This window comes from Dendrobates tinctorius, unplaced genomic scaffold (genome assembly GCF_039654945.1).
Source record: "Dendrobates tinctorius isolate UK_male_01 unplaced genomic scaffold, ASM3965494v1 ptg000134l, whole genome shotgun sequence".
NCBI lineage: Eukaryota > Metazoa > Chordata > Amphibia > Anura > Dendrobatidae > Dendrobates > Dendrobates tinctorius.
The window spans coordinates 19,168,593-19,190,166 of record NW_027361802.1 but is presented as its reverse complement, the minus strand read 5'-3'; the positions used below and the strand labels follow the sequence as shown (position 1 = coordinate 19,190,166).

At 39.7% G+C, this 21,574-nt stretch overlaps 1 protein-coding gene across 3 annotated transcripts in view; it reads right to left on the bottom strand.

The window, feature by feature from the left end:
* Positions 1-21,574, bottom strand: part of RORB (RAR related orphan receptor B) — a 299,661-nt gene that overhangs the window by 19,447 nt on the left and 258,640 nt on the right. For all 3 annotated transcript variants that reach the window (XM_073543755.1, XM_073543754.1, XM_073543756.1), the window contains 5 exons: positions 19,532-19,933; positions 11,683-11,804; positions 7,463-7,595; positions 5,204-5,311; positions 2,764-2,874 (listed from right to left, as the gene is read on the bottom strand). In XM_073543755.1, the coding sequence (XP_073399856.1) occupies positions 2,764-2,874; positions 5,204-5,311; positions 7,463-7,595; positions 11,683-11,804; positions 19,532-19,933 (876 nt within the window). The remainder of the gene's footprint in view (positions 1-2,763; positions 2,875-5,203; positions 5,312-7,462; positions 7,596-11,682; positions 11,805-19,531; positions 19,934-21,574) is intronic.

The window sequence follows — 21,574 nt, the reverse complement described above, 5'->3', positions numbered from 1 at the left end:
TAGCAGAGAAACACCCCCAAAACATAATGTTTGGACAGTGGGGAGGGTGTTCTTTGGGTCACAGGCAGCATTTCTCTTCCTCTAAACACGGCGAGTTGAATTAATGCCAAAGAGCGCAATTTTTGTCTCATCTGACCACAGCACCTTCTCCCAATCACTCACAGAATCATCCAGGCATTCATTGGCAAACTTCAGATGGGCCTGTACATGTGCCTTCTTGAGTAGATGGACCTTGTGGCACTGCAGGATTTTAAACCTTTACGGCGTAATGTGTTACCAATGTTGTTTTTGGTGACTGTGGTCCCGGCTGCCTTGAGATCATTAACAAGTTCCCCCCATGTAGTTTTAGGCTGGTCTCTCAACTTCCTCATGATCAAGGATACCCCACGAGGTGAGATTTTGCATGGTGACCCAGATCGATGTCGATTGACAGTCATTTTGTACTTCTTCCATTTTTTTACTATTGCACCAACAGTTTTACTTATGGTTTTGTAGCCAATTCCAGCTTTGTGCATGTCTATTATCTTGTCCCTGACATCATTAGAAAGCTCTTTGGTCTTGCCCATGTTGTAGAGGTTAGAGTCTGTCTGATTAATTGAGTCTGTGGACAGGAGTCTTTTATAAAGGTGACTATGTAAGACAGCTGACTTTAATGCAGATAACGAGTTGATTAGGAGCATCTAACTGGTCTGTAGGAGTCAGAACTCTTAATGGTTGGTAGGGGATCAAATACTTATTTCTCACTGCAAAATGCGAATACATTTATATAATTTATACAATGTGATTTTCTGGATTTTATTTGTGATATTCTCTCTCTCAATGTTAAAATTAACCTACTCTTAAAATTATAGACTGTTCATGTCTTTTTCAGTGGGAAAACTTAGAAAATCAGCAAGGGACCAAATACTTATTTCCCCAACTGTATATATTGCAGATCCCCAGAAGTTTCAGTTCCACCACTTTCCCAGTCCCCTGATGGTCTCTGTATTTCCTACAAATTTCAATTACTATCAGCCAGTCACATGTACTGACAGCACCTTTACATTCTGTAATGGTTGCCATAACTCCTAGAAATTGCAGAGACGGTACTAGGAAACTTATACTCGGAATGGAGTAAAATAAAAAATACATAAATACATACACCAGCATATATTTTACAGATCCCTAGATGTTTCAGTTCCACCACTTCTTGGGTTCCCTTATGGTCTCTGTACTTCGCACACATGTCAATCACTGGCATCTGCAGTCCCCCACCATTCTCTGTACTTCCTCTTCCATTTAAACTGACCTGTGTAGAAGCCAATCACTGGCTGCAGTGGTTTCTGAATGAAGCAGAAAGCTCAGAAACCGATGGGGCATTGGCAGGGGATTGCTAAGGTGAGCATTATTTCTTTTATTAGTTTTCACTAATCCGACTGGTTTTTTTAATTAAATAAATGCTGAACATCACCATACAAGAGGACGGAAAAGAAAGCCACTGTAAGAACAATATATAGGCCTTTGCAGTCCGATAAGTCATAAGCTCATAATAATGCATAATTCTACTTGCTTTGGAGATGGATGTGGGTCCCCTTATCTCTTTGGCCCCTGTGCAAGTGCCCAGGTTGCACCAATGGTTTGTTGACCCCAAAGCCCAAGCAACTGGAGTATTCCAACTCAGACTGGCTCTATCCTTTACTTTTATTGTGTGAGCATCACCAAACAAGCAAGGAGGATAAGGTTAGTCAGTAATGTTATCCTTCTTTAAAAAGAAGCCAGAATGGAGTGGGTGGTTGTGTAACCGAATGGAGGAAATATTATATATATATATTTATATTACACACACACCAGGATGGGTCCAGGATAAGTGACATATATGCCAGGATGAGGAGCATATATACTAAAATGAGCCCAGGATAGAGGACATATTTACCAGGAAGGAGCCCAATGTGAGGGACAATACTACATAATGGGGGAGGAGGGCAACTCATATGTCCTTATAGGATTTAGGATAACACAAAGGCCCAGACATCTGACCAACATGCGGAGGTGGGGGAGGGCCCAGGTACAAATTATGCACCAGGCTCCATCGGACTCTAGTTACACCACTGATCATGAGGTTGGTGGAACATGACCCAGTAAGGGGGTATCATCCTCCAGATACAATCCGAATAATCTGCGTTTATATATACAAACAAGTACGGTAATACTTTTCCTCTTCATGTATACCCAATAAGTCCTTACTTAAACATTAGAATATGTTCACTTATTGGTTGGTTCTGTTGCTAAATCTAATGGTGTTCATTTGATGAGGTGTATGTTAAGAGTATTCTGGTATATAGAGGGAACTACAGTTCATGTGGATCAGTGAATTAAGACTGGTCATGGACGTCTAAAAATACTAAAATATGCTGTTATGCGAGCCTACAGTCTCTGTTTGACTCAGTCTTTAGGAACTTGTCCCAAAAGGGAAAGGTTAAACCCAGAAAGATAAAAGTAAAGAAAGAATAACCTGAATGTGGTGCAACCAGCAGTTTTGTAGCATAGCTATCACTATGTGTGGACTCTGCTTGGTAGTGGGAACCCCACTGTGACCCACAGAGGTGACACAGCATGTGACTGACCGGTCATGCTGATGTTTAAACTTTCCTATTACTCCCATATGTTATTAGCTAGATTATCATGTTTTTGCCTTAAGGAAACCAGTGGATGCTACTGAGAGTTTAGCATACTTTGATTACGACATAAGCAAGCAATTTTTTGGGTTAAGATCAGAGCGAGTACCTGGTGATATCAGTACAGCCGCAGAAAACAAGGCAATTTCCTCCTCCGTCAGTTGAAGTGAACATAGACTCTTCGCAAAGTCGAATGCTTCATTCACTAAGTCATCCGAACCTGCAGGCCAAGCAAAGCAGAGTGAGAACTAGATGCTAATCAATGTTCTATTCTACTTGGAACGCAGCTTGTAGTCCTGCCAGCGAAACAGGTGCTAGTAGAAAATAGTATTATGGTTAGTTAAAATTTCCGATTTTCAATCAACATCATGTGGAGAGATAGAATAAAAAGGCTAAGTCTAATTGTCTTTTAAAACCCAGTTTATTTTATGTCTGTATTATACTCTTTTAGCAGCGGTAATATTTACTCATGAACGCGTAGCTCTGTTGAGCTGTGCTTTGATTCCAGTGTAATTGGCTGAATAATTGAAATGATAATTAGTATGATAATAATGCATATAGGAACTGTGAAGGCTTTACAAAATCACCTAGTGTAGACCAAAAGTGCATACGCAGGATTGCTCTGAGGATTACCAGTGAAGGCCTGAGGATGACATCTAACGGCTTACAAAAACTATGGGGCATGTTCTCAAATAATATCAATGGCAGTCTGTTATCTGAATTATTTATTCTAGATTTTTTGTAATCTATCATCATCAGCTATACAAAAGTGTTGGAAAAAAAACCCCATAAACAGAATGACATATACTGTATATATATTTAATGTGATCCCCAAATTCCGATAGGTCACACTTGTGACTAGACATTTGACAAATTTATGAGGCTGGTGTCACAAACACATTTGCCCCTGTTCCAGTGCTGCTGATTTGCTCCTAACACTGGCATGGACGGCCAAGTTGACTGACAGTTCAAAGTCAAAAGTGTGACCTGGTTTGATTGCTCAGTTCCAAGTGTCGTTCAGCGGACTAATGAAGGGAAGGATTTGGGTAGTAAATGGGCTCTCACAGTACTTTATGGAAATCCCCCGTGACTGGTCACTTGGACCAACTATGATATAAGTTATGGATACTACCATGCTGCACTTTGACTGATTCTCTGAATTTTCACCTGACTTGTTGACCATTTTCATGAATAAATAATGAATTCCCTCTTTGGTTTGTTATGTGTACTGCCTGAATGCTGTCTGCCTTTGATTCTAATACGCCTCCTATTCTCTGACCTGGTTATCTCTGACTACATCTTTGAATGGATGAATTTTGTTCTTGCCCATGTCTCTCTGGTTTCAACATGGCTTGTTTTTCCCACAGCTGGCTCCACCATTAGCAGTTACTGCATAGACGCATTCTAGGGCCTCTGATCCTACCATAGAGGATAAAGCAAACTTGTTAAGCGATTCATGTTACCCAAAGCTCGGACAGCATGAATCAGTGTCTGCCAGAAATAGCTTTCTTTAAAAAGTCAAAGCATAAAGTTAGACTCTCCCAGCACTTCTCCAGGTGACTGACAAGTCTTCATTGCAACAGACCTGTCAATCACCTGGAGTGGCACTGGGATCTTCTAACTATATTGTATCTGAAGTGGAAGGTTTTGATAGTTTGGGCAACATGAATCATGTGATCGGATCCCTTTAAAGGAAATCAGTCAGCAGGATTTTGCTACCTAATCTGCGAGCTGCCTAGGTAAAGCAAAGCTGAATCACTTAGTTTACTGGGTGCAGCCATTCTGACCCAAACACAGCTTTTAGATTTAGAATGAAGCACAGCTGAGAAAGTTACCTCCGTCCATACCAGGCTTTCTGTGTACAAAGTCCATAGACAGTGAGCTGCTTATCACATGATGGGGCATTAGCGGACTAGTCCGGCAATGTTAATCTATTAGTGATAAATCCTTCACAGTTAGTAAACAGCAGCACATACTTTGACAAGTGACACATCCCTGAATTCTGTGTTTCAGCCTCTATCTCCTGCTGTCTTCAGATTACATAGAAAAAACCTTCTGGTTGATTCCCTTTAAATGTTAAAAACCAGGGAAGCCATGGATTCCGATAAGCAAAGTGGCTTCCGCCTAGCTTGTCCATGGAAGTAACTGACAAGCTAGGAGGAAGCTTGTCCATTTGAAACTGACAAATTAGGCCAGGTGGTACACAAAATGTAGAATAAAGTGGGTATGTGAATAAAGTGCAATCATGGCATGTTATTTGAATCATGCTTACTAAAGCTTGAAATGTTAAGCAAAATGTTGGAAAAGAAGTGTCACATCTGAAACGTATTGTATCTTTAGATACCTATTTTATAATCTAGCAAAATAACATAAATTACAATGATTGCAGACGAAAAGCTTACAAGTCAGATACAAAAGATGCAAATACTTTTTTTTTTACCATTCTGCCCATTTATTTGCAATGATTACTTCATTTTTTTCAGTTATGGTGTAAATATTAAGAAAACATAATGTTACCAATATATAGATATGTACAAATAACCAGTTACCTAATGACTTGAACATCTGCATCCCTCCATATTTTCCTTCAAAAAGAACAGTGTTGTTTAATGGATTGAAGGCACGGCACATTCTTACTAGAACTACTTCCAAACAGCCTGGAAAATGAAAAAACAAAGAAGGTCAAATACATTGGTACCATAATGGGCACCACACCAGGCCTGTCATTCCCTGGATTGTGCATATATGTACCTAAAATATGAGGTTTCTTTATTTACTTCATGTAGCAACCAGTTATATTTCTAATTTAAGAACATACCGTACTTTGAATGACTGAATTATTTTTTTAGAATCTACTCTTACCTATGGAGCAGTGCACATTTTTGTTCTTTGTTTTAATTGATCAGATAGTCTATAACAGACCTTGAATTTTAGATTTATGAATTAGCCAATCATTGTCTGTAAAAGCTGAGTGGGCTGGAGCTTGGTGACCCCTTCACTGAACAACCCTCCATGCGCACCATCCAACTCAAAGAAATCTTGCATCTCAGCCACATGTAAGAGAGTTAGCCGCAGTATCAGATTCAGCCACATACGCAAGAATTGCTTTATTAAAGGGGTTGTCTTGACTTCTTTCTTCAGGATGGCACCGCTCATTTCCTTCATGGCTTCCTACTAACTCTTTAAGGTCAGTGTCACATTAGCTTATCGCATCCGATGCAATTTGCTAATGGCACGCAGTTTAAACTCTGTTGCGAGCATGTGCCAAGGGTCATGCTACTGTGATCCCATCCTCTCGCATGCGATAATCGTATCACAAGTAAGGAGAATTTAATCTCTCCATCTTTTCCATTGCCTTTCTTGGCATATATTAGACTGCACTAGGATGACATCCAAGTGCACGCCAATGTTTTGCATGCACCCATTGACATGATTGGGTACGCGCCGTGTGAGATATCCTGCCATTCGCAGCATTCTGAGATTTTTTTTTTCGTGTCGGCATAAGAAAAAATTCATAGATCTTCTCTGCCTCATTGTATAACACTGGTCAGAGTGCAATGCGAAATCTTCTCTCATTGCACTCCTCCGTATTATACGCCAGTGTGAGAGAGCCCTAAGATTGACAATTCACATTAGTGATTTGGTGGCGACGTCGGTTTGAACGATGTGCTTTTTCATACTGCAAGCAGAGACAGCTTTGCCTCTGGACCATCGTATAAGTTGCAGAAACTGGTAGGATACAATAATCCGGCTAGCATCAGAGCTGCCTTTGCAAGCTGTATAGCAAATAGCTTGCGCGCCTTGCCTAGGAATCTGGCCACCTCAGGTTTGCAATGAGAAGTAAACTATATTAAATGTTCCTATGTTATTGAGAATGGAGAGGATTTTTGAACAAGTGTTCTTAAAAACAATTGGCAATTTTATCAATTTAATAAGTTGAGACAACCACTTTAAATATTACAGTCCTTATAAGGAACATGTATGCGGGAATCAAGGGAGAATGATCGTTTGGGCAACAGCTATTTAATGTGAATGGTGACCTTTAGAGTAATTTTATAAGCTACATGTGTTATCCTTCTCTTGCTACTGTTAATCTATCACCGACAAGAGACCCCTTATCATGCACTCGTATAAATATTCTGATTTGGAACAAACAATGAATATGGAAGTATTATTATTTTGTATAAAAGCCATGCTATGTCCAGCTACAGCTGCAAAAATTATAAATATGAATTACGTCTGAGCGTTGTGCAGTCTGCAATATTAATGTCATATTCAGAAAAACACGACTTATTATTGCAACAAGCTGTTTAACGTTCTCTGGAGATGAGTAGAATATGACCTTTCTCCAAAGAGGCATTTCAGATGATCAGTCCCTTTTGCCTATGTTGCACACAACACAGCATTTTATGAATAATTTCAAAAATTTCATCAAAATTAAACTCTCTATGACTTAACTGCTTGCTATAGCTCAATCTGCAGTAGATCACCACCTCCATGTGCTATTACTACTGTCAGCATTGCCGGGTTCCAAAGGAAAGAAGACTTTGTTGACGTCTACTAGATATCTAGCTTTCTACGACCAAGCGTCTCATTACATACCATAAAAGAGCGCCTTAGTTTACACTAATTAATTGTTCTTATATGTGTAGAGAATGTTAAATACACATATTTCTGCAGCAACAGGCAATCACTATGGGGAGCTAAAGACATAAAATAGTAGGATGTCCAACAAATGTCTAACAAATGACCGGTATATAGCCCAGAGTCATCGGAAATACAAATGAGAAAAAGAGCCCTCTTCTCACCTGATTTAAGTAGCAATATTTGATCATTCTGGCAAAGTTCCATGAAGCCGGTTATTCGCTTTGCAAACTCCACAACGTACTGTATTGCATGGGTGATCTGGATGGCACACTGTTGCCACAAAGCTTCCCTCGACTGCAATACAAACAGGTATTAATTAGATGAGTAAAGTAAGCTCAGATGGGTCTCTGGTTTAGCTGATATAGTTACTTTGTATATTTTTTTTCCAATAACTCATTACAGTGAAAATAAGTCTCCGTAGATAATTGGGTCTCGTCAATGAGAGATGGTATTTCCCCGGACTGCATCTAAGCATTTCATTCAGCCAATCAGTATCCTGCTTCAAACTGATACTCTGTTCCTTGAAAATAAGTCACCATACATAGTTGGGTCATTTCTATGAATTGCGTCTAGGCATTCAATACAGCTGATCAGTACCCAGCTTTTCACTGATGAAGGGCAAAAATCCTGAAACAATGCAATCTACAGATAGGTCGCAGGTAGACTGGTTATTTTACCATTATTTTGCCCATGGAGTCTTGCTTTGAAAATTAGTCTCCATGTATAGTTGGGGCATATCAGTCAGGGCGCCTGTGAGCTGTGCTTAGGCTTTTCATTCAGCTGATCAGTACCCTGATCTGCACTGATAAAGGGCAAAAACTCTGAAATGTTTCAGTCTACAGATAGGTCACTGGTTGGCTGGTATGAGTTGTTTTAACGTAATTTTGAACATAGAATATTTCTTGTCTATATACATAATTGGGTCAGTTCAACGAGGGCGCCTGTGAGCTGTGTTTAGGCTTCGCATTCAGTTGTCTAGTATCCTCTCTCTACTAATGAGGGGCTAAAACCAAAGTGCTGTCTACATAAGGGTCTCTTGTTTTATTGATCTGAGTTTCGTTGCACATTATTTTCACCCACAGGTCTTTAAAATATGTCTCCTTATATAGCAGGGTCTCTTTAATGAGGACCGGTACCCCCTCAGCTGAGTAAACTGTTCTGTTCTGAAAAGAGATACAAAATGACCCCTGTGTACTGGTGTATTTACCACATTTCTGTTATTATTCTAAAAAATAGGTTGCTACCTTTCAAATGATTAGTGCCACATAGGCTCAAGAATGAAAACAAAAACAAAGCAAAAAAACTTAGCTCTTGCTCACCCTTCTGGGATTCAGCACTGCCTCTCACAGCTGATCCTGTCTTTGTTGATCGCCTTACCAATGCAGCAGCTACTCACTGAGCTCAGCGGCTTGTGATATCTACATCGGCAGGGCCTCTGAGCTCAGTGACATCATCTGCAGCGGTGAGAGGCAGAGACCCCAAGAGCATGAGTAATAGCTCATTTTTTTATTGCGTCCCTGAACATAGCGAGGAATAATCTTTGAAATGGGGCAAACACTTTAAGGATAAGAGCAGAAGGGTGCAAAAATGTCCAATATGCAGAATAAAGGGGTCACATTATGTGTACTATTTTCAGATCTTTGATGGTGGCAGGAAGATACTGTATATCTATATGGATAAACAATAGTATATAAAAATATAAGATTTGTCTGGAGGTTTTCTTTATATCAGAATCCCCTCTCTGCCAGGATAAGAGCATGACTTTCTCCTACATGTTTATGAACCTGATTTACTGGACTGTTGTAAACGTGAATAAACTGAGGAGATGGATGCTGGTTAGTCAAATGTACATAGATACAATGTGACATTCTCAGTGGGTTTTGATTCTGAATATTTCTCAGAAAGCCTTATGGGCCTTGATATTTTACAATTGACATAACTGTCAAGAAGAGTGCAACTCACAATGGCAACTTTACTGGTGTCGTGAATTGGACACATTATAGAGCTTTGCAGAAAAGCTGGCAATAGGCACACTTATGTGTATATAGAGAGTGTATGTGTATATATACAGTGGGGAAAAAAAAGTATTTAGTCAGTCAGCAATAGTGCAAGTTCCACCACTTAAAAAGATGAGAGGCGTCTGTAATTTACATCATAGGTAGACCTCAACTATGGGAGACAAACTGAGAAAAAAAAATCCAGAAAATCACATTGTCTGTTTTTTTTCATTTTATTTGCATATTATGGTGGAAAATAAGTATTTGGTCAGAAACAAAATTTCATCTCAATACTTTGGGATATATCCTTTGTTGGCAATGACAGAGGTCAAACGTTTTCTGTAAGTCTTCACAAGGTTGCCACACACTGTTGTTGGTATGTTGGCCCATTCCTCCATGCAGATCTCCTCTAGAGCAGTGATGTTTTTGGCTTTTCGCTTGGCAACACGGACTTTCAACTCCCTCCAAAGGTTTTCTATAGGGTTGAGATCTGGAGACTGGCTAGGCCACTCCAGGACCTTGAAATGCTTCTTACGAAGCCACTCCTTCGTTGCCCTGGCGGTGTGCTTTGGATCATTGTCATGTTGAAAGACCCAGCCACGTTTCATCTTCAATGCCCTTGCTGATGGAAGGAGGTTTGCACTCAAAATCTCACGATACATGGCCCCATTCATTCTTTCATGTACCCGGATCAGTCGTCCTGGCCCCTTTGCAGTGAAACAGCCCCAAAGCATGATGTTTCCACCACCATGCTTTACAGTAGGTATGGTGTTTGATGGATGCAACTCAGTATTCTTTTTCCTCCAAACACGACAAGTTGTGTTTCTACCAAACAGTTCCAGTTTGGTTTCATCAGACCATAGGACATTCTCCCAAAACTCCTCTGGATCATCCAAATGCTCTCTAGCAAACTTCAGACGGGCCCGGACATGTACAGGCTTAAGCAGTGGGACACGTCTGGCACTGCAGGATCTGAGTCCATGGTGGCGTAGTGTGTTACTTATGGTAGGCCTTGTTACATTGGTCCCAGCTCTCTGCAGTTCATTCACTAGGTCCCCCCGCGTGGTTCTGGGATTTTTGTTCACCGTTCTTGTGATCATTCTGACCCCACGGGGTGGGATTTTGCGTGGAGCACCTGATCGAGGGAGATTATCAGTGGTCTTGTATGTCTTCCATTTTCTAATTATTGCTCCCACAGTTGATTTCTTCACTCCAAGCTGGTTGGCTATTGCAGATTCAGTCTTCCCAGCCTGGTGCAGGGCTACAATTTTGTTTCTGGTGTCCTTTGACAGCTCTTTGGTCTTTACCATAGTGGAGTTTGGAGTCAGACTGTTTGAGGGTGTGCACAGGTGTCTTTTTATACTGATAAGTTTAAACAGGTGCCATTACTACAGGTAATGAGTGGAGGAAAGAGGAGACTCTTAAAGAAGAAGTTACAGGTCTGTGAGAGCCAGAAATCTTGATTGCTTGTTTCTGACCAAATACTTATTTTCCACCATAATATGCAAATAAAATGAAAAAAAACAGACAATGTGATTTTCTGGATTTTTTTTTCTCAGTTTGTCTCCCATAGTTGAGGTCTACCTATGATGTAAATTACAGACGCCTCTCATCTTTTTAAGTGGTGGAACTTGCACTATTGCTGACTGACTAAATAAATACTTTTTTCCCCCACTGTATGTATCTGGGAATGACAGTGTTAAATCCCAGCTCTGCAAGCTCTTGATTAGATGTCCCTGCAGGGTTTCTCTAATGGCCCCGTTACACACAACGATGACCCAGCGATCCCACCAACGAACCAACATGGATGGGATCGCTGGGACATCATTAGGCTGATCACTGGTGAGCTGTCACATAGACAGCCCCTCCAGCAATCAGCACCAGCGAGCAAGCTGGTTTCCAATGTAAACAGCGGGTTTCTAAGAGCCGCACGGCTCTTAGATACCAGATGTTTACTTTGGAAACCAGCGTCCAGCGACGCTGATCGCTTGTCTCTCGCTGCCACACGCAGCGATGCGCGCTGGCCAGCGGGAGAGCAGCGATCAAAAAACGGCCCAGGACGATGGAGAGCGATCAGGGGGGCCGGCCGCCTATCCCCGTCACACACAGCGATCTCGCTGGCGAGATCTCTGTGGCGTCACAAAATCAGCGATCTCGCTAGCGATATCACGATTTATGTTTATGAGACTGTTTTTGGTGCCGGAAACCTGTGGAAAGCAATAAAAACCTCATGTGTCTGAACCAAAACTACATTGTTTGTGTGAACGTTGCCTAAGGCTTAGTACCTAATGCCTACCAGAGAGTGAATCCCTAATATATATATATATATATATTTTTTATGTGTCCCACTAGATTTTAGGATATTAATGTTATTTATACCATACCTTGCTCTGGTATATTTTAATTTCTTCATAAGTATGAGTCTGCCAAGCTAATTGATGAAGCTCGTCCACTGTGTACTGACATGTCTCCAAATGGGACTTTATGATATTTTGTGCAACTCGATCTGTGAAAGTGAAAATGATATCATTATACAAATCAACTATACAAATATGTGCAAAAAAAAAATCAGTCATTTTCCTGTGGCAAAAGAAATGAATTATATATCTAAGACTACAGTAACGTGTTCATGACTACCTCTGTGTCATAAACTACTTGTAAAGTTGTATATACACTTTCATAACAGAAGATTATCAATGAAGTTGAGTAACTGGTATGAGTAATTAACCCCTTTACGTCTTATGCCATACATTTTTGTCATCGTTCGAAGAGGAATGTATGAAGCATTCTCAGGAGCTGAGCCTGCTTCATAATATGCAGATGCTGGTTCTATTATATAGCTGGCAAATGCCTGTAATTAAACATTTGGAGCTCTTTCCGATTAACTGCAGTTTAACCACTTAAATGCCGCTGTCAATCTCTGACAGCGGCATATAAATAACATTAGTGTTGGTTTGCAGGGTCACCAGCTTCCATTGGCAATCTGCAACACAATTGCAGGGTAGGTTAATTTTAACATTGAGAGAAAATATCAAAAATAAAAACCAGAAAATCACATCCTCATTATAAGAACTACAGAAAATCCTGATAGTCATTTATATAGTTTCTTGTTTGACCAAAACTAGTAGGTATTTTATTTAGGCATACTCAACTGGCTTACAAAGATTAAAGGCCCTGTTCATCAAGACTGATGATTTTCAAGCAGGTCTTGATGAGGGGTGTGTGGTGGAGTCAGATGCTCCTAACTCACTAAGAGTCCGATACCTATTAATAAATCAGGAGCGTCTGAGAAGTGGCGTTCGTCTACATGCGCCTCGCCACAAATGTTACTCTAGCCAGTGACGGGAGTAAGAATTCTAGCATAAGGTATGCCAAAGTTCACCATGAATTAGATGAGCTGTGGCATCAATGTTTAACCTCAGCTCCACAAACTTTGGCAGAGGTTGGCAAAAGTGGAGTGAGAATGCCAAAAGTTGCAACTTTTCATAGCTTTTTATGCCAGGTTTCTGGTGTTGTAGCTTTGATGTATTTGTGCCTAAAACTCAAATTCCTGCAAGCCTTATTCAGATGAATTGGATATTCACACCATTTTATTACAATCTGAATGCCTTACTTCAGGCTGATACATGCACACTAATTTTGAGGTTGATATATACAGTATGTTATTTTCATGTATGCACATATACATTAAATATTTGTTTTTAGAGATGAGAATACCTGCCGAGATTCGAATTCAGAAAAGCATGTGGATTTTACAGGGAATTTCAATATGCCGTGAAGTTATTCTTTGTGAATTAGATATTACTGATTGTGCTCTGGGGCGTCTGTTAACGTTAACATAATAAATGCAATATGTAACAAAAGGGGAAAAAAATTATACCTTACTGCTCACCAGTCTCACTGTCCATTCCTTGGCGCCTCTTCTTTACTACTTCTCAGCGCTTGCATTACTTACAGCCTTCATCACTCCTGGTCCTGGCTCATGGCTTGATAAGGCCTCTGACAGACTTCACCATGCACTGTGCTGTGAGCCGCAAGATGTGAGTTATGACGTCATGACATTCGCTGCGGCGGCATGGTATACAGTGACGTCAAAGGCCTTGTCCTGCCCAAAGTCCTGGACTGGAGTGAAGTTTCTGAAGAGAATGAGCACAATAGGACAAGGGGAAAAGAAAAGGTCCAAGGATTTGATGGCTCACTGAGGGGTTGGCAGCTGTCCTCCATTTAGGAATCGAAATGCAAATTATTGCAAAACTGAAGAAGAATTCAAGTTCACTCAAACAAATTTGCACACCAATAATATTTTTTATATTGTACATACATTTCTGCAGCTAGTATTGAGTTTGGTGGCCTGTATGAAGCCATCTTTAGTTTGCTTCCAGTAATGGCAGCATTTGGGCTAAAAAAATTGTGGTTGTGATGTCCTCAGCTCCATAATTTAAAAAAAAATCTGGTAAAAGGGTAAGATTATGTACAGACAAAGTATGTGAGGCATTTACACATGATCGGTTTGTCAACCAGAAATTGATTCAGAAGTTTTTTGGGACTTTTTGAAGGTTTTCTTTTCCTAAGGTTTCCTGAAGCACATTACAAGAAAGGACAGGTGCAGGTGCAGGCGCAGGCTGTTGTGACTGCATTGCACAAGCATGACAACCAAATGGAGCTCGTTGGCCTCAATACTTCATTACTGTCTATGGAAATGACAGACCTAGTGTATAGTGCTTGGCTATCTTTATCATTCCCATACAGAAAAGCCACAGCATTTTGACTTGCCCGACTGTACCAACAATGAGCCTTTTTCATACCACAATAATGTGTGTATTAAGAAAATACAAAAAATACAAGTGTCATAAGAAAAATGACATGTAACTAGGCTCGTTAAAGGGTCAACATTGACTTTTAGGATTGCTACCTCCAATAGGTGGCACTAGAGTTCTAGTCCTCTTCCTCTCTGAAGAGACAATTTGCATAATTAAGAAAAATATGTCCACCAACAAATTACTTATTGGCATGAAAAAAAAAAAATTGAAGTTTAACAAAATTGACTAAGATACAGCAGGAATGATAGGCATTGCTTATTCACATTAACAGCGTTTTACATAACATCAAATGAAGCTATTTACAGTATCTGATACTCATAGCAAATGTGATACTCTTCTGGGGGAATGTTTTACCCATTGTCTAGACATGGAAACACATTTTACATTTTAGTACATAACGGCAAATACAACTTATAAGAAGGAAGGCATACATTGAGTGGATTTGGATGCCAAATACTGTAGAATATTCCCATTGACTTAAGTTCTTGTTTTGGCACATTTTCTGCAGTGGAGCCAACCTGTTCTGTTCGTAACAATGCATAGACATTCAGCAAGTTATCCGCTATCTCATGTTTATTGATAAGGATGAAAGAACAGAGATTTGAGCGTACACTGATTTGCAGCAGAAGACCTGGTAAATGAGGTTTCGTTTGTACCTCTTGGATCTCATGGAAATGTTTTGAAAAAGGTGGGGGGAATGAGAATCAAATTCTGTCCTGCTGGCAGACACTCTGTCTACCCCACTAGACTCCATTCATGAGTATACTGTACATGAACACTGATATATGTGACCAGAGGATTAGATGAGCATAGTTTTTAAAGCACGACAGCTGCTTTCAGCCAATATTACTGAACACAAAAGAACTATAGTGCTTAAAAGCATGGCGTCCTTGGGGTATGTGCACACAACATCTTTTACAGGCGGGTCCGCTGAGGAACCTACCTAATAAAGACCTTACGGGGGATATGTTCGTCTTTTAACCACTTCGGGCTTCGAAAGCCATAAAGCGTTTAGAAGAAGTGACCTGACCATTCTTCAGGTGGCTTCTGCTTGGAAGCCGCTCACTATTGAATACATAATGTAAAAAACAATTGCTGCCACAGAAAAATAACAGAAAATATGTCAAAAAAAGCTTCAGGAACAACACTACCATCATCTTCTTCACACAAAAGAAGGAGGGTAAGTTGGTGTCTAAAACAATTTGTGTGCACATGCCTTTAGTCTTTTGAATCCAAAAATGGAAGTAGACTTCATTTCTGAAAAAGCTTGATTTGTAAATCTTCCTCAATGTCCCTTTGTTTTTCTAAGCTTTTGTGTCAAATTCATATACGCTTTTTGCTTTGAGGTAAAAACTGCCTCTAAAAGCAGTTATAGCCAAAAAAAGAAAAGTACCGATCATATGGTCAAAAAGAAAGTCTGGAACATAGGTTGCTGAAGATAAAACACCTTTGTTGAACAGACAAGGCAGATGGTGGCACTACTGAAGAAGTGTGCCAGCACTCGCATATAAAATGTACAAAACGTGATAAAAGACAAGAGTAGGTCTAGGACCGCACAGGTAAAAAACAATGCGTACATCATGTTCAGTGCAAACAACAGTGACACAAAGATGTCATCAGTGTAAGATGTATTATAGCATAATCAGTGGACCCAGCATAGTATGAGTAAGTAAGTGGCAAATATAGTGAAGCCAACAATATGGATATCTACTGCTGAGAAACAAAAACAGTGATGTGAAAATGATAGATCATATGGGTGGCAGGGTACTGGCTTTGAAATTACCAGGAAAAATATGCAATAAATAGTGGATTGGTTTTGGAAAAAATAAGTGTAAGCAAGGGCACACCAAAAAAATGGAAATGGCATACACAGACCATGTACATACCGAGAATATCACTGTTAAACATATGCATGCACTTGTAAAATATATACAGGAAGCAAAATGGGGGAAATACCTGTATGGTTCATTGGACAAGTGTGGCGCACACCCTGACGTCCGTTTCAGAACAAGTCCTTCATCAGGATGTTTTTACAAAAAGGAAAAAGGTCCGGTTTTAAATTTTGAGCACCCTGCATGGCTAGTACCTAGTAGCACCCCATTTTGCAAGCATCAGAGATTGTAAATGCTTTTTGTAGCCAGCCAGCAGTCTTTCACTTCATTTTAGAGGGATTTTCATCCATTCTTCTTGGAAAATTCGTTAAAGGGAATCTGTCACCCATTTTTTGAGATATCATATAATGATATCATTCAATTGTGTGTCACATAAGGATTCTCTTAGTACTTTTGCTTCCCCCTGACAATGCACCTTTCATGCATAAATACCTTTTTTATATCGGTTCAGATGTATGTAAACTGCCACAGTTCGGTCCACTGGGCGGGGCTTATTCAACTGCTCCCCCCTCCCTGTCTTGCATAAAAGCACCAAAACATAAAAAAAGACATAAATGAGGTATCGCTGTAACCGTACTGACCCAAAGAATAAAACTGCCTTATCAATTTTACCACACGCAGAACGGTGTAAACGCACCCCCCAAAAGAAATTCATGAAATGCTGTTTTTTGTTCATTCTGCGCTCCAAAAATTGAAATAAAAAGCGATCAAAAAATGTCATGTGCCCAAAAATGATACCAATAGAAATGTCAACTCGTCCCGCAAAAAATATGACCTCACATGACTTGGTGGGTCAAAATATGGAAAATTTATAGCTCTCAAAATGTGGTGATGCATAAACTATTTTTACAATAAAAAGCATCTTTTAGTGTGTGACAGCTGCCAAATATAAAAACCCACCACAAATAGTAAATCAAACCCCCCTTTATCACCCCCTTAGTTAGGGAAAAGTAATAAAATAGAAAAATGTATTTATTTCCATTTTCCCATTAGGGTTAGGGTTAGGGCTAGGGTTAGAGGTTTGTTGGGGTTAGGCTTGGAATTAGAATTGGGGGGTTTCCACTGTTTTGGCACATCAGGGGCTTTCCAAACGAGACATGGCGTCCGATCTCAATTCCAGCTAAAAAAGTCAAATGGCGCTGCTTCCCTTCCGAGCTCTGCCATGTGCCCAAATAGTGGTTTACCCGCACATATGGGGTATCAGCGTACTCAGGACAAATTGTACAATAACTTTTGGGGTCCTGTTACTCTTGGGAAAATAAAAATTGGGGGTGAAAAGATCATTTTTGTGGAAAATATGATTTTTTAATTGTACGGCTGTACGTTATAAACTTCTGTGAAGCCCTTGGGGGTTCAAAGTGCTCACCACATATCTAGATAAGTTCCTTGGGGGGTCTAGTTTCCAAAATGTGGTCACTTGTGGGGAGTTTCCACTGTTTAGGCACATCAAGACCTCTCCAAATGTGACATGACATCTGAATTCCAGCCAATTTTGCAGTGAAAAAGTCAAACGGCGCTCCTTCCCTTCCAATCTCTGCCATGCACCCAAACAGTGGTTCCCTCTCACATATCAGGTATCAGCGTACTTAGGACAAATTGCAAAACAACTTTTGGGGTCCAATTTCTCCTGTTACCCTTGGTAAAATAAAACAAATTGGATCTGAAGTATTTTTTGTGAAAAAAAGTTAAAATGTTCATTTTTTTTAAACATTCCAAAAATTCCCGTGAAGCACTTAAAGGGTTAAAAAACTTCTTGAATGTGATTTTGAGCACCTTGAGGGGTGCAGTTTTTAGAATGGTGTCTCTTTTGGGTATTTTCTATGATATAGACCCCTCAAAGTGACTTCAAATGTGATGTGGTCCCTAAAAAAAATGGTGCTGTAAAAATTAGAAATCGCTGGTCAAATTTTAACCCTTGTAACTTCCTAACAAAAACAAATTTTGGTTCCCAAATTGTGCTGATGTAAAGTAGACATGTGGGAAATGTTATTTATTAACTATTGTGTGTGACATATTTCTCTGTTTTAAGGGCATGAAAATTGCGAAATTTTCAAAATTTTTGCCAAATTTCCGTTTTTTTTCCACAAATTAACACAAATCATATCAAAGAAATTTTGCCACTATCATGAAGTACAATATGTCTCAAGAAAACATTGTCAGAATCATCAGGATCCATGGAAGCGTTCCAGAGTTACCTCATAAATGGAAAGTGGTCAGAATTGTAAAAATTGGCCTGGTCATTAACATACAAATCACCCTTGGGGGTAAAGGGGTTAACAACTTTCACCAGAATGGATGAACAATAATCTATTTTTATAGTACTTATTTTTGCAAATGAATTTACAAAAAATGTATTGTTTTTGTATAGGAGTGATTTTGGGATCTTTTACTTTTTCATTTTTTTAATTCTTTTTTTTCTTTATTACAATGCTTACTAGTCCCACAAGAAGACATGGGCAGACAAAGGCAGCGACCTCTCACTGTAAAGCTCTTCACATGCCACTGTCATTATTGACAAAGGCATCTGATGGGTTAACTTGCTGGATTGGAGCTAGGTCTGATCCTAGAACTCAGCAGGGGCCCATCTGTGTACAACAGCTCCTGCTGGGAATGGCATTGGCCCAAAAACTGTGTCTATGTCATCCCCAAGCTGTAACTTTATGCCCAATTGAGGGAAATCACATGAAATCTGGATGTGGAGATATGTCAATTTGCGTGAAGGGTTTAATAATTCATAGTTTTTGTTTTTATTTTTCTGCAATCACAGACAATTAATAATCACCATTCTACTACATAATACTATAAAAGCTGTTTACAGGAAACCAGTCATTAGGATTTTATACCCCAAACTAATGGCATGCATGTAAAGGTGCTTTAATGCTGAATAAATCCTTCCCTTTCTTTTAGAAATCCATTTTACTTACTTATTAGAGAAATTTATAGCTAAAATGATAAGCTAATGAATTGCAAGTGCAGTGGGCGGGACCTGCACTTACAGCTTTCCTGCCCTGTCCCACTATTCTCCGCCTACTCACCTGCCTTCTCTCTTTGACGGACAGGTCACTCACGTTTCAGTGACCTGTCAGTCAGAGACAGGAGGCAGACAGCAAGCAAGGAAGATGGCATAGAAGCAAGAAAGCTGTAAAACCAGTGCACACCCACTGAATTGCAATGCATAAGAATATAATTTTAACTATGGATTTCTCTAAAACAGCTACATGGATTTCTACATGCATGCCCTTAGTTTTGTGTTTAAGAATATTATCCACAACCTGGTCCCTTTCTTCTGATTGTCACTGTTGGTCCCAATGAACAGTTAATGGATCTACACCATCAATATGTTCTGATGTTTCCCAATGGAACATTGTAAGAGCTTCTTAAATAAAAAAGACTTGATCATATGGGCTAGTAGGAACATGGTAGACATAAATCAAAGACTTATATTTGTAAAATTCGTAAAAGCTATATAAGACAAATGGTTTTATCATAGATCTTTATGGGCATCAGAAAAATCAACTTACCTATTTCACTCATGCTTATTCCAGGTGCGATCTGTCCATTATTGAAAGAGCTATACATAAATAAGTTTGGTACTGACGTAAGGTCATAAATAGGTTCTTGTTTTATTTGTTTCATTCCAGTTATGTCTATGCCTGACTGGTCCGGGGATGGCTGTGCAGAATCCACACTGTAGTAAGCCTCGGATTTGGGCAGATCAATGACGTGTCCATTGGAGTAAGTGCCTCCGGTCTCATTGTTGAGATTGCTTAGACCATTGCTGATGTTACTGCTATATACTCTGGCTAAGGCCTCTGCCTCTCCACTTTGCTGTTGTCTCTGTTCTTGTAACCGTTGCTGGTGTTTCTGGACTTCAGCATACAGACTATCTCGCTGTTTTTTTGACATTCGCCCAAATTTTACAGCTAGAAAACATAAAAAGGAAAGTAGATGTTACTATAAGAAATCATAAAATTAGGTATGCACTTGGTAACTACCTCAATGAGGCATTTCAAAACCCTATTCTTCATGTCAGTGACGAGTCCAGAAGTTTGACACCAACAATCAGCAAGTTATCAACTGCCTCAGTTGGGAGTATCTCCTTAGTTTCTTTAGTTAAGGGTCCAAAATCTTACTAAGGCCGTGGTCACACTTGCGAGAAACTCGCACGAGTCTCGTGTCTCAATACCCGGCACTGCTGCTGGCACTCGGACCGAAGCAAACAGCTGCATAGAAATACATGCAGCCACACACCCTGATCCCGAGTGCCGGGTATTGAGACGCGAGACTCGTGCGAGTTTCTCGCAAGTGCGATCCCGGCCTAACAAGTCCTCTTTAACCCCTTTAAGGACAAGGGGATTTTTTGTTTTTGCGCTTTTATTTTTTCCTTCTCTTAATCTAAGAGCCATAACTTTTTTATTTTTCCGTCCCCATAGCCGTATGATGGCTTGTTTTTAGCGGGATGAGTTGTACTTTTGAATGACACAATTTGTTTCAACATGTGGTGCACTGGAAAGAGAGAAAAAAATGCCCCAAGTCTGGCAAAATAACAATAAAAGTGCAATTCAGCAATTCTTTTTTATTTTTCTTCTTTACAGCTATAATTTACAGTAAAAATCATCTGTCAGTATGGTTCTTCAGTTTTTGTTTTATTTAAGTGGTGAAAAAAAAATCAGAAAGTTGTAAAAAACTTGCAGTGGCTATTCTGTATTTTGATCTTTTCTCTTGTTACACTGTTTACTGATTGGATTAATTTACTTAATATTTTGACAGATCGGACTTTTACAAACACAGCGATACCGAATATGTGTATTTTTTATTTCTTATTTTTAATGAAGGAAAGGGGGTGATTTGAACTTTTATATATTTTTAATTTTTTCATATTCTTTTAAAACTTTTTTTCTTTTCACAGAATTTGTTGAATCGGCGATCATCTAATTTCTTGTACTATATACAGCAATTTCACAGTATTGCTGTATATAGCAAAAATCATGGTCTCCTATTAATGCCAGCTACAGGCTGGCTTTCACAGGATTACCGTAATGACATGCACGGGGGTCTTCAGCAGATTCCTGGCCATCATAATGTAACATCTACACTAGGCGGCATCATACTGTTGTTGCGGCTCATGCTTGATAGCATCAATCCTATTTTATTCCTGGGACTTGTTAATCTTGTTGATTTGGTCTCTGTCTGCTGTCAGCATCAGTTGGGGCTGTTCTATATCAAGCATTTTGCTCATTCACCACGTGATCGGCAGCCTAATCACATAGCAAGATAATCGTGATATGAGCGTTTTTAACCATGCTTGTTCACAAATATTTTCAAGTGAAAATGCCATTTAAAGGGGATATTTGAGACTTTGTACAAAATAAGTGCCTAAACGCTAAAGGACAGGTAGTGGCACAGACCACTACTGCTGGCGGTTCATCTGCCTCTGCTGACGTCATGTCAACAGAGTGGCAACTTCTTTTCCACTGTGCTCTGTCCATGGAGCGTGAATGCCCACATCATGCTGATTGATCACCTGCTCACCTAGTTAGGCAGCGGGGATCCAGCTGTCAATC